This window comes from Pyrus communis, chromosome 15, assembly GCF_041283825.1.
Source record: "Pyrus communis isolate YQ-2024b chromosome 15, ASM4128382v1, whole genome shotgun sequence".
NCBI lineage: Eukaryota > Viridiplantae > Streptophyta > Magnoliopsida > Rosales > Rosaceae > Pyrus > Pyrus communis.
In genome coordinates, this window is record NC_142579.1 from 30,471,919 (window position 1) to 30,485,058 (window position 13,140).

Consider the following 13,140-nt stretch of genomic DNA (forward strand, 5'->3'; position numbering starts at 1 on the left):
CATATATATATATATATATATATATATCATAGTGTTCTTATTTAAACTACCTATTAATAGAATTATGTTTGTCAACCCCAACTCCAAGAAATTTACCATTCTAAACCCCTCACCAAAACTGAACAAAAATAAAAAACATAAGCAATTTAGTTTACAAGCAATATATATTTTGTTGTTTTTTACACTAACCTCACAGTTATGTAAATATAACATGCCCTATTTGAAAAATAAAAAATAAAAAATATGCCCACGTAAGATGAACCTGTTCATCATTTTCCCATTTTCCATAACTGATTTTTTTAATATAAATTTAAAAACTAATCACAATCATTAATGGGAAAAAAAAAAAAAAAAGTAAAAATGTTCACACATAATATGTAGCCATATACTAATGAAAAGAAAAAGAAAGTGATTTGATATTAACTAGAATATTCTAACGTGGACGTGGATTAAAGTGCACGTTTGAGGAGTAGTTGTGCAGAGCAGGACCCAACATTTGAGCCAATAAATATGTGCAGCCAACTGATAATTTCACGAATTTCGACCTTCAAAAATATAAATGCTAAGCTCTATTGTTGTTCAATCTCATTCACATGCAATCCATGTGTCACCCATACTTTTTATAAAGAACAAAACTTATTGGATTCTGTTAGAGCACTGTAGAAAGGTTTCCATGACAATTGGCAATTGAATTTCCTCTATTGAATAACGATTACTTTTAATAAATAGTTATTGCATTGGTATCTTCACCCATAAACTAAATAGCCATGGTAATAGGTAATAAAATATTAGTATTTTTTATTTATAAATAATAAAAAAATAATTTAATTTTAAATTTCAAATAAGATTTTTAACCGATATCGTCACGTCACGTGTCATTATTCGAAAGTACAATTTTTGTGAATAGATTTTGATAAGTTTTTTAACCAATTTCGTCCAGCAACATGTCCTTACCTATTTAGAATCGTTGAAAATACTGAAATATAGTGTAAGGTGGGAGAAAATGGTAAGGTATTCAAAAAATATATATATAATTTTATTTTTATTTTTTTTGAATTTTTAATTAGTTTTTTTAAAAATTATTAATTTAATTAATATGGACCGTCAGATTACAAAAAATTTGAAATCCAACAGTCTAGAATGAGACACGTGGCCTACCCAAACATTTCAGATTTTTTTCTTTTTTCTAAAAAAATTTTAAAGCCGAAAAAACTAGAACGTTGATTTGGAAATCAAACGATCTAGATTAAAAGTAACTGGGTGGGGCTGACATGCAGGGCCATCATTTGAAAATATGCCCGAGATGCGCCCCCACGCACGCCTGACTCAAATTTTTTTAGAACGTGGCTGACGTTCTGATGACGTCAGCCTAACGTCATTTCCCCTCAGGCACTTAGGCCTTGGACTCCCACGTGCTTCTCCTTAGCCCAATAACCTGAATGGGCTGGAGCTAGTTTGGGAGGCAATTAGATTGGAAATGGAGCTTGTCCACCGGGCTAAAGAGCACGCTGGATGTGCTCTTAGGTTTAGAATTGGTTTTTCCTACCTTATGGTATGGCAATAGATCACATTCTTTTATTCTTTTTATTCTTTTTTTTTAATACTTTGATATTTTTACACTAGGGAAATCTCGTGGATGACAAATTTGATACCAAATTAGATTATCCATTGTGTGGCTTAGCCGAACTCCCCATCCTCTTGTTATTCCTTTTATTCTTTATTTTTATAAATCTTAAGAGAACCTCAACGATGCGAGGAAAAGCTTTATTAATCAGTTCAAAAACATTTTAACGAAGGAGACGTAAAACCTGACCCCTACTAGAAACATTTTCAAAGAAAATAAAAATATCTCGAAAGAAGCTACTTTTTGGTGAAAGTAACTTCTAAGTTAGTTGTTAAGATCATCCGTCTATGCACTCATCATTTTGTATTTGAATTCTCCTCCTGGTAATTTAAATGAATTTAATGCGGTTATCAAATTGTTTGTAAAAAAAAAAAAAAAAAAAAGTTACTTTTGTTATGGCTCTTTTCTTCTTATGATATGATGTTAGAGTTCAATTGTTCATCGACAATTTATGGGTGGTTGGCTAAGCTTTGTTGCGAACTTGCTAGTTCAATTAAGAAATTTAAGGGTCTTAGCTAATGGGTTGGGGGCCATTTGGGCGTACAAGAATTTATTATCTAGGACTTAGCACGTTTAATTGTTGATGGACTCCAGCAGAATTTATTGTTAATTGGACCTGGCTAACAATTTTGGGCCTTCTTTACCGTCACTAAAAACTACTTTCCAAAAGAAAAATAAATAAAAAGTTTCACTTTCTTATTTTGCCTACAAACTCATGAATATTTTATTCAATGGGAGAATTTGTTAGCCCAAGCTGTAATTAGGGGAGAAACTTGGGTAAGGCGACCTAATTAGGGTAACTCTCACATTAAAGAGAGTTAACTTGGAGTAGGTGAAACTAAAATATAGACAATTTCACGTTTTTGTTAGAGAATATCAAAGAATGACAGTTGGCATTTCTACTTAAATTTTTCTCCTAAACTAGACTACCTGAAAATAAGACATAATTAATCTTGCAGCCAAGTAGGCAGTAATTTTCTCTTCTACCATCGATTGCTGTGAATATTTAAATAACAGAATATATAGCAAATCAAAGCAAAAACAACAAAAATAAAATGCTAAAATAAACAAATTGTATGAAGGATTTGACCAATTCATAGCTTTTGCTTCTTCCTTCAACTTTCCAAGCTTTACAAGCAGAGTCAAAATAGCCTCACACATTTCTGAGGCATCAGCCTCACCAGGGCTCTTTTTCTCTGCTGGGAGTTCGTGCTTCATGATGGACTCCTTTCGCTTCTCGTATGTAAGATCCTCCAATGCCCGAATGTCACCCTATGAGTGCAACAGAGAGCAATGAACAAACCCACATCAAAATGATTGAAAGAAAAACATTGAAGATGCATTTGGAAATTGAAAAGGGATGCTTATTAGGAAAGGTCTTGAAAACATCAAACATTGGATTGAGTTCACAAACCTCGACAAAGGGAAGCCTTAGATGTCTGTTTTGTAAAAAGTAGCTATTACCTTAATTAGCTTGCACATCGAGCTCCATGATCCAACAGGTTTCTTTGTCAGCAACCGGGCCTTCGCGAAACAAAATCAGAAGCCAAGGGAGTGCCACCGTATGGGCTTTGTACTAGTGCTAAACCAGCAACTTTGTCTTTCAAATCACCAGTAGATTGACAATGCAGCTGCAGCATCCACACCTCCCTTGCTGTGCCCTAGCAGCATAACACGCTTACCAGATCCCCAGTAAAGCTCCTCTATATATTGCTTGAGTTCCCATGCATTGTGTGCAACATATGCCTTCGTACAAAAAAAAAACATATGAAAAAAGAAGACAAATATATTTTAAAAACATATAAACATGCAGTCATTCAAGAAAATTTTACAAGACAGGTCAATCTTAGTTTACAATGATCAGTAATCAAGCATTACCTCGCTGTGAATTTTTGCAATATGGCACGCTAAACCCATCTTCGAAAAGAATTTCTTCATTCCAACAAAGTACAAGGGGCCACGGTTGCTAAGGAGGCCTGAAAAATCAAAGTCCTGTAACTATAGGCGCAAATGAGCTAAATGTGCATTGAACAAGGAAGAAGCACAAAATCAAAAGTTGGTGCAAAATAAATCTTCTATACCTGGAATTAGTAGATAAACAAATGAGCTGGGGAGTTTATGCTCTCCATTCCTGAAGTATGCAACATGACATACAAGCAATAAGAATATATAAATATATGAAGACTAGTAAACACACTAACAAATTGAAGACAGTTCTTAACGATCCAACAGTCTAGTGCACCCGAGCTTATTATATTAGTTTGGTACCTAATTCCTGCAAGCAATTCCAAAAATCTTGCTGTACCATCCTCCACACCAGGCATGCCGTGAGTGCGCTGCAACCATCCAATATCATTGATGAGCCTGGCAATGATTTCTGTACTCGAGATGCAATGCCGACAAATGCAAAAATGAATGTTAACCTACGAGAACCTAAAACAATGAACGATGACATGTAACTTACTCCAAGTAAAATAAAATCCAATCTGAATTAAAACTAAAAGAAACTATTTATAGACTATGAATATGAATTCATCGGTTTGCAATTTTGTATAATTTGAATCTGCTTGTTTACCTACAAAGTCGAAGATGGGTACATCTAACGTATGCCATGGAACATCTGCAAGAAGACATTGCCAACCTCCAGGCAAATTGTAAACCATGTAATGGCAGTACTAACCTACATCAGTTCACTTAAAACTTAAAAAGTAGATGGGATCATGACTTTTTCTCATAAATTGGACCAAATGGTATTACCCTTTAAAAATGAATGGAACAACTGCATAACTGGAATTGGATGCTACAATTTCAGATCTAGTGTCTTCCCTGGGCTCTGATGCTCTTTCACAGATTCCAGGGTTTTGACCAGAAGTACAAGGTTTTGAAGACGATGAACAACCTTCAGAAAATGAATTACAAACACCGTGTCTCAATGATCTTAAAAGCTGTCCGGCAGAATTGATCAGCAAATCATCCGAGTATCTATCAGCATCTCTGTGCGTGAGATTCTCTGCAATAACGTCATTTCCAAATCCATCCATTATGTTATCAGAATATAACATTATGCATCAGTATACATGTAAGCGTAGAAAAAATTACTCACTGATAAATTGAACAAAGCGACGACTAATATAACTAGCCAATGTCAATAGATGGGTGAAAATGTCATATTTCGACGAATAGAATCCCAAGCTATCGAAAAGAAAACTCGTGTTCCTCACAGTAACATCATAGACCTGATACCATTAAATACAATGTTTGAATCAAACCTACACAAAACTACAGATAGATGCCAAAAATCAAACTTCAAAGAAATTAAAGCTCAATAAGTTAATTATAACTTTGTTGCTATTCTCAATATGGACCGGAAGTTGCTTCCGAGTTCAAACATGCTAATGTAGATTAGATGGCGGAATGGATTGAAGATTAAGTCAAAAGGCGCAAAAATAATAGTTACAAACTTACAATAGAGAAGAGATTACAAAATATACTCTCTCACAGAAAAAGTAGAGAACATCTGCAATAATGCAGAATTGTAAAGTCGAAACTACTTACTGTAACAGGCATTTCAGATATTTCATTTTCAAAAAACACATCGCCCATTATCTCTTTGAATCCTGAATTTACAACAAGAAAACTAAAAAGTTTGGAACTTTGACACAATTAAGGTATAACAACAAAAAACCCAGATGAGCAAATCAATCATATGAAACAAAAAACGCAACAAAACAACTTCATTCTTTCAAACAAAATTTAAGTAAAAGATCAGAAACATATCAACTTATAAGCAAAGGAGGACGGTTAGAAAACCCCTGAAGCAGAAGCAAAGGCAATTCAGACTGTGGAATCAAGGGCAGTTGAATTTATAGAGGGAAAAAAAAATCAAGTTAATGAATGCGAAGGACATGAGAGAAGTGGATTCCTGGGAATGCTACCAACCGATCGAGAAAAGAGGGAGTCATGGGGGATATCTATATATTAACATTCATTGTCATTCAACAATCTTCTAATTTAATCCCAAGAGAAATGCTAAGGAGATTCACAGTTTATCGATCATTTTCGGATAAATATTTTGTGATAATATGCAAAAAATATGAGGTGGGGCCCACCAGAGAAGACGTCGATGTCTCTCAATGATAACTCGATCAAAATTCAAAGTAGAAAGCTCGCTCGTGTGTGAGAGGAGAAGAAACATGCGGCGTGGAAATAATTGAATACCTGGAAAAAAAAAAAATTCAAACTATATACATTATGATACCAAGTGTCTCGGGTCGTGTTCCTAGTACCTTAAAATTTCTCGGCATGGAGATATGTCATTGCTGAATGAACCGTGCTGGGAATCCAAGTCAAACTGTCAGTTATGTTACGACTAACATGACTGCGGTCTCTAAGTTTATCACGCACGGACGTGATAGGACTGGGGAAATTCCACCATGCGTTCATGATTCATGCAAGTCCTTTTCATTTGAGCAGCTCAAGTCATTTTTGGATTGTGGTTAATTTCGAGTAATTTTTCTGTGATGTCATACCATGAAGTAGGTTCATAACAAGCACAGCATATTGTGATTGTCGGGAGCAACTTACTTAGCACAGAACACTGCCATGCTGATTTATGTGCCTTGAAAGTACTCCTCGTGTCTGTCACGCTCTAAAGACTTATCTTTGGCACTTTCGTTTGGCTTGGTAATCACTATGTATACTTAACAAAAAAAAAGAAAAAAAAGATAGCTTTCAGGGGTGAGTTTCTTGCTCGTAGTAAAAAGTAAGAATAGTTTGAGCTTCTGGGATTAGAAGAAAAATTATTTACGAAACAGGAAAATGTGAAATATGTAAGTGAAACTGGCAAAACAGATGAAAAACTTTACTCACAGTTATTTCTTGGTGTAGCATTTAAACAGACTATTTCTACAACATCACAGGGAGAATAAAAAGCGACCGGAAACCGCCTCATTTCTATTTCATGAGCTAGCATCTCCACCTCTGCTCGTTGGGAAAATTCAGCAAAACTTACCGGAGTTTTATCTGAAAAACTCGGTTGTACCAAATCGAATGAAGTGTCATGTGGAAGAGATCATACTTGAGGGGTTTAGGATGCCACAGAAAATGTTTTTGAATCTTCCTGACCCCTAGTTGCAGCTGAAGATACTTCTCTTCTGGTATCGAAACAAGTATCTCTTTCAACTTTGGAATGTCTTTCTCTGCGAGAATTACAGAGAATGCCCCCCAATCCAAAACCTCGAAAAATGGCGGCACAAAGTTGTCAGATATGATCACAGGTACGCACTCATAAAATATTGCTTCAACCACTCGCGGGCTGTTGACCTCGAAACCCTTGGGGCATATACAGTATTTGCTGTCCTGCATGTGGTGGATGTAATTCATTTTGCTTGCAACACCAGGAGGCATTGGACCAAAGATCTTCATATCGGGGTCTTTGTCCTTCCAGTGCTCCAGCAGAATTGGACGTAAGTAGCCATGCATATTTCCAGCATAAAAGGCAAGAATCTCCCTCCGAGAAGGAGGTTTGCCTCCAAGATCTCTAAGGGGATTTCTTGCTGAACGAACATATGTTTCTGGAAGAGACACATCCCTTCCTATTTTGAAGCCAGAAGTTAGATCAGCATTGCAAAGCGCCTTGATGCAGAGTTCCATGTGGTGCCTTGTTTCATATGGAGCCTATAAAAGTCAAACTCGCATGTTAGAAAGGCAGGCACGCAGAGACACACGCATGTAAGAAATACATTCGTGTGGGCAGAAACAGTACCCATTTATAGACAGAACATATGGTACCCTACTTTTAAAAATGGTGCTTGGTCAGTTTAAACAAAGTCCAAAGTTAAGGACTGGTTAAGTAAACGGTAAACCTCGCTGGCCATTATGATAGGATTTATTTTCAAGAGATTATTGGCATTACTTCATGAATCTCGAAACCATTCGTGGAATCCTATTTTACTATCTTAGTATCAATATCTTATCCCTAATAACGAAGCAGATATTAGTCACGCAGGAAAAAGTAAGAAAAAAGAAAGGTTCATGTAGAGCATACCCAGTCATGACAAGCAACAAGAAAATGATCTGCCCCACCAGTTCTGTTAAAATAAGGATACTTTGCTGCAATTGTTTCAGAATATTCCTTCAGAAATTGGCGTAGGTTTGTACGGTTGTGAGAGTTCCGTACGTATAGAGCGTACTCTAGCATCCGCGAACTAAATGGCATATAAAACAGATGAGCCTTGCGTGGATCCTTCACAAGAAAGCGCTTATATCCCTTCATCAGTTTCATGAACCATCCTTCTGAAGCATATAATCCCTTGAGTATTGGTTGATGAAAGATCGGCTTTTTTCCCTCCTTGTAGATATATATTTTCAGTGTGCGTTCCATAAGTTCATAACTCCTGAGAATGGAACAAAATGTTACTGTAAAAGGAATCACTTTCATTTAGCATTAAAAATTAATTTATCTCTTAAATTCAATTCCAACTACCTTTTAAACATGGAAACATTTCTAAAGAGAGGAGCATAAAGTTCTGGATCATTTATTGCAATAGGAGGACGCTCGACCTGTGACTTCGCAGCTAGAATCTCCTGGTCACGTACAGAGGACCATCGTGGTTTCTACAATCAATGCAAGAAGTTAGGAACCCAAACAAATTGATTGGGGGGTGATTAGATTAGCAGCAGCAATATCTTACTGGTGAATTAGAAGAAACACGCTTCCGCACTAGTATACGATTCATCTCAGATATTGATGTTATCGACTTTGGTGGCAAATCACTCTTCATCTTCTTCTTTCCAGGTCTGGTCATCACTAAACCATTTTTTGAAGCCACAACAACCCTTTTCAAGGAAATAGAACCAACAGAAGTGCTTCTATTTTCTAACAAATTCACTGCAGGTAAAATGAGTGGAGACGATGGAAAAGCAGTATCAAATTTTTTCGCTGTCACGGTTGAATTTTCTTTTGAAGCACCCACGCTAGTAATTTCAGAGTTCGGTAACACAATCTTCTCCAAATGGAAGCCATACCTAGTTTCATCAGCCTTATCCAAAACAGTAACATTTTCTCGATTCTTAATGCTGACTAATGCTAGACTTTCATTTATGACTACAACATTCTCAGACGGAAAATCATCATCTACATTTCGATCAACGTCACTTTCAAAATTATTGTCTATTCCCTTTTCTTCTAACATTAAATCAATTTCCTTATATACATCCTTTCCCTTTGGTTCAGTACCCTGCCTAATTTCTCCTCCAAACATAGAAACATCAATTGAATCTGAAGTATTTACCGTTAGAGGATTGCGAACCATCATGGACTTGGCAGAAGAATGAACAGCGAGGACGCTACCTTTGACTTGCAATGTATCCTTACTCTGTGGCAATAGAGACCGAAGAGCGATTCCATAGGGAAGCAACAGCGACTGAAATGCTAAATAAGTAACAGACAGTACCCCCAAAAGTAAAAGCCACCTCCGGCTCCGGGATTCTATATTGCATAGCTTAGGAAATTGAAATGTGCACCCCATACCAGGTACTAATACTTGCAATGCAGATAATTCAGAGGCTACCGAAACATCTTAACAACGAAAATCACTCACGTGCAAACCAAATCCTGCAAAAGTTCCCACAACCACACAAATTATGCACAATCAAAATCCAACAGTACAGTTCATTAACAGTTAGATCAAAGTCCTGAAATCGGGGTCATAGCGAAAACCGAAACAAAGAGGTTGAAATTCACTAGTTATTAGCACATTAGCCTTTCCAGAACACTCAAAATTAATCACAGAAACTAAAAGTGAAATCTTGCTTAATAGAGCTTGTTAATTAAGGTTAATTAAACACTACACACATGAACATACATAGTCAGAACTTATTAATTAAGGCTAATCTCAACAATGACAATCAGAATCCAAGCAATCCCAATGTAAAATTCAGTTACAATTAGATTAAAAGTTGCCTTCCCACCAAGCATTAGCAAAAAAGAAATGGTATTTCCTGTTTGGTTGCCGTGAAAATGAAATATTTTGACTGACCTGAGAACAGTAAAGCACAAAACTTGAGGCTGGATTTTCTCGGAAGCCAAACAGAAAAACCCCAAAAACTGAGAAGTTGAAGCTTTTTGCAAAGAACACAAGGATCCAAAAGTGAAAACTTTGCAAAGAACACGGATTTTTCCTTTTTTAGGGGGAAGTAAGGAGAAGAGCACGGATTTTCGGAAGTCCGTTCGAAGAAAAAAGAGAGAGACTCTCTCATCGGTCACAGTCGCATCCAATTGCTATTTTGAAATAATCTTTTTTCTTAAATAAAATAAAATACTGGTTTTACTGTGGCACTGTTCAGACTACCATTATTGGGGAAGAAGGAGTGAGACTCTCCCACCAGTCACAGTCGCATCCAATTGCCATTTTAAAATAATCTTTTTTCTTAAATAATAAAATACTGGTTTTTTATTTCCTTCTTTCTTTTGTGTATTATTTTTTATCTTATTATTTCAATAAAAAAATAATATAAAATATTAATATAGATTAACTTTAACCATTCAAGTAGGAGAATAGTGAAAAGAGCAATTTTCGGAAGGGAGAATCCTCCTCCCATTGTCGGTGCCAAAATTAATTTCTTCTGTCCATCCCGCTGAATAGTTAAACCTACAAGAAATGGATGAGTTTTACGAATATTTACTGCTCTTGTATATATTACTTAACTACTGAGTGAAGAGTTGGATGTGCACCAAAGATTCAATAACTAAAGATTTAATTGGTAAGGATCTCTACAAAGTCATGATTTTATCGTTTGAATGAAGATTAAGATGTGTGTCAAAGATTTAACATCTAAAAATTCAACGGTTAAACATCTACCCAACAATGAAAGATGTGTTTGTATCTTTGATTTTGTTTAAAATATTTTCTTGTAAATTAAAGTAGTTTAAAATATCACTTGTTTAATTTGCCAAAACATACTCAACAGCAAAAAAAGATGATGACATCCCGACTATGTTAATGGTAAAGGTACACAAAAGTTTAAGACTCCCTTGCATTTTAGTCTCTTCCAATTGAACCAACGTCAGCAGCAGCCTCCGGATTCCAATGTTCCAAAATCTATGGGTTAGAGCAGCAGCAATAGCTGAAAGAAAAGATTATACATTTACTATCAAAACCCAGAAGAACAGAAAAGAATTATGATTTTAAAATTAAAATTTGAGAAGAAAAAAAAAACTCCATAAATTTAAAGAAAAACTAATGAAAAGGGTCTGAAAATTTTGAGTTTTAACGATAAGGATAAAATAAAGGGTAAAATGAATTGTACTAGAATTGATTTTTTTATTGTAAAAATATGATTTTTCGTTAAAATAAACTGTATTATGAACTTTTCGTTACTGTTACTGCTACTACTTGGTCATAATGTTATAATCTTGGAATACTCCTACGCTGGAAGTGGAAGCAGTAGGGTACTGCTTTCAAATGCCCTTTCTGTTTCATATTATTTACGGTAAAGCCAACTCTTTCGTCGTCCATGAGTTGTACGCACAGTGAAAACGTCGACAATGGCGAAGAAACAGAGCACAGAGTGATGCAGATATTGATTTACGACACGTGGCATTTTGTTTGCGGAAGGTGAGGATATGAGTATAACCACGGCACGCCGTTTAATCTTCTCCCTCTGCTTTGGCTGTTGGCAGTTAGATCTTCAAAACACAAAACGAATGAACACAATGTGAAAGAATTGATGATGCAAGTCATGTGTTTTATACCTTGATAAAAATTGATTTGTTTGCATGATGTGTTACAATAAAACAAAAGTTATAATGCTTGTTTGAATTGATATTTTAGGTTAATTAAATAAGGTGCTATATGTTTTCTGTTCTGTGAATGCTATAATTTCATTTATTTGAGATATTAGAGTAAACTAAATTGCTTAATTTGAACATCGTTGTACCTGCATAACGACATAAGAGTACATAAAAATTTTCTCATGTATCATGTCCGAAAACAATTCTTCTAACAAACATAACAAACAAACTAGGGCAAATCAAAATTTGACCACTTTGTCATAAATATTTGTATGGATTCATTGTCTCAATTTAAGACGGAAAGCAAACTGTCACAAATTTAGAAGGTTTTGAAAAAGGCTTGAAAATTATCTGGAGGGGGAGATGAATTGCGTTCACAACCAGAATTTCAACTAGAGTCTCCTATGCAAAAAAATTTGTAGTCGTACACGTAGTTTACCCATTCCTAGCGGACTACATCGATGTCATTTCTAGTTTAGTCCAGTTTGTAGTAAACACTAACACGTATTACTAATTAAGTTAGGAACTCACTCAACCAACCATGTAGATGCTTGCTAAATATTATTACGAATTGTACACTTAATTACCTTTGTAGGGAAGTTGTCGAAATCTTCAATCAAATTCATGACATAATATCCACATTCGGCGTTGGAGTTGGACGATAAATATAAAAATCAGCCAGTACAACTTTTTAAGGTCAATTCATCTCATATGACAAGTTTCATTGTAAATTGTATAAAGAAGAGGTACGAAGGGAATAGTGGTATTTTTTAGCCCGAAATTGACGAATTCTTTTTGGAATCGACAATCAAAGAAAAACTATGTTTCTACATTTTTCAATCAAATTGTCTTATTTTTCTTTTGCTAAATTAAAAATTAAAAATAAAAGATTTCAAAGGTTGGGTTGTGTATACTAATTATGTTTGGGTAAATTTCAATTAAAAGGTTCTACTTTAATGTTACGTAATATTAAATATTATGAGCATCGAATGATATGAATTCACGGTACCATAATAAAAACAATAATTTAAATTAATCTAGGACAAACAATGCTCATAATATTTAATAACATTGAAGAATTTTACTACGTAAGGGTGCCCAAAGAAAATGGATGTCCAAATATGTATTGGGTGTAAACAAATTTTCCCTACCAAAATGATAAAGACTAGAATTCGAATTGTCTCATGAAATACTTTTACTAGGGTGCATTTTTGCTACCCACATTCTCTCGTGTATGCTACCCATCCTATTATAGTATGTTATGTGTCTCTCACTTAATCAGAGTTAACTGTGATATAAATTTTTGAAGAATTGAAGAAAATAAATTGTTAATGCACAAAATTGGGTTGATTTTGGACCAACTAAATCTGACCGTAAATCACACACACGCACTATAACACAATGATATATCATGGTTCACCCTAAGAACAAGCCCAACATTGCTGGGTGCTCGGGGGACATGCCAGAGAAAAGGGGCCCGAGGCCCTATGGACCGGCTTCAGCGTTGGAGAGCCCGAGTGGAGGTGGAGGCCCGAGCTTCGGGCTCGTGGAAAATTGCCAGCCCGATAGCCCGAGTGGATGTGACGCCAGGCGCGTGCACCCCACTCGCGCGTGGGGGCGCGCCGCTGACACAAAATCAGAAAAAAAAACAGTGCTTTTCAGTTACCGTTGGGAAGCCACGTGGCTTCCCACGGTCCGTTCGATCTCAACGGATCTTTAATTT

At 35.7% G+C, this 13,140-nt stretch overlaps 1 protein-coding gene and 1 pseudogene across 2 annotated transcripts; both read right to left on the bottom strand.

Moving 5' to 3' along the window:
- Nucleotides 1–2,545: 2,545 nt before the first annotated feature.
- Nucleotides 2,546–6,341, bottom strand: LOC137739668 (uncharacterized; annotated as a pseudogene). Its single transcript, XR_015956740.1, has 9 exons — nt 5,180–6,341; nt 4,728–4,860; nt 4,382–4,634; nt 4,201–4,304; nt 3,893–4,021; nt 3,706–3,755; nt 3,503–3,600; nt 3,089–3,370; nt 2,546–2,896 (listed from the first exon to the last, which is right to left on the bottom strand). The product of XR_015956740.1 is annotated as an uncharacterized LOC137739668 (transcript).
- Nucleotides 6,342–6,458: 117 nt separating this feature from the next.
- LOC137739662 (putative glycosyltransferase At3g07620) lies at nt 6,459–10,009 on the bottom strand. The gene is made up of 5 exons (XM_068479321.2): nt 9,664–10,009; nt 8,317–9,239; nt 8,109–8,239; nt 7,671–8,019; nt 6,459–7,300 (listed from the first exon to the last, which is right to left on the bottom strand). Exons 2-5 carry the CDS (start codon nt 9,151–9,153, stop codon nt 6,632–6,634), a joined length of 1,986 nt encoding a protein of 661 aa, XP_068335422.1. The 5' UTR covers nt 9,154–9,239; nt 9,664–10,009; the 3' UTR covers nt 6,459–6,631.
- Between the last annotated feature and the right edge of the window lie 3,131 nt (nt 10,010–13,140).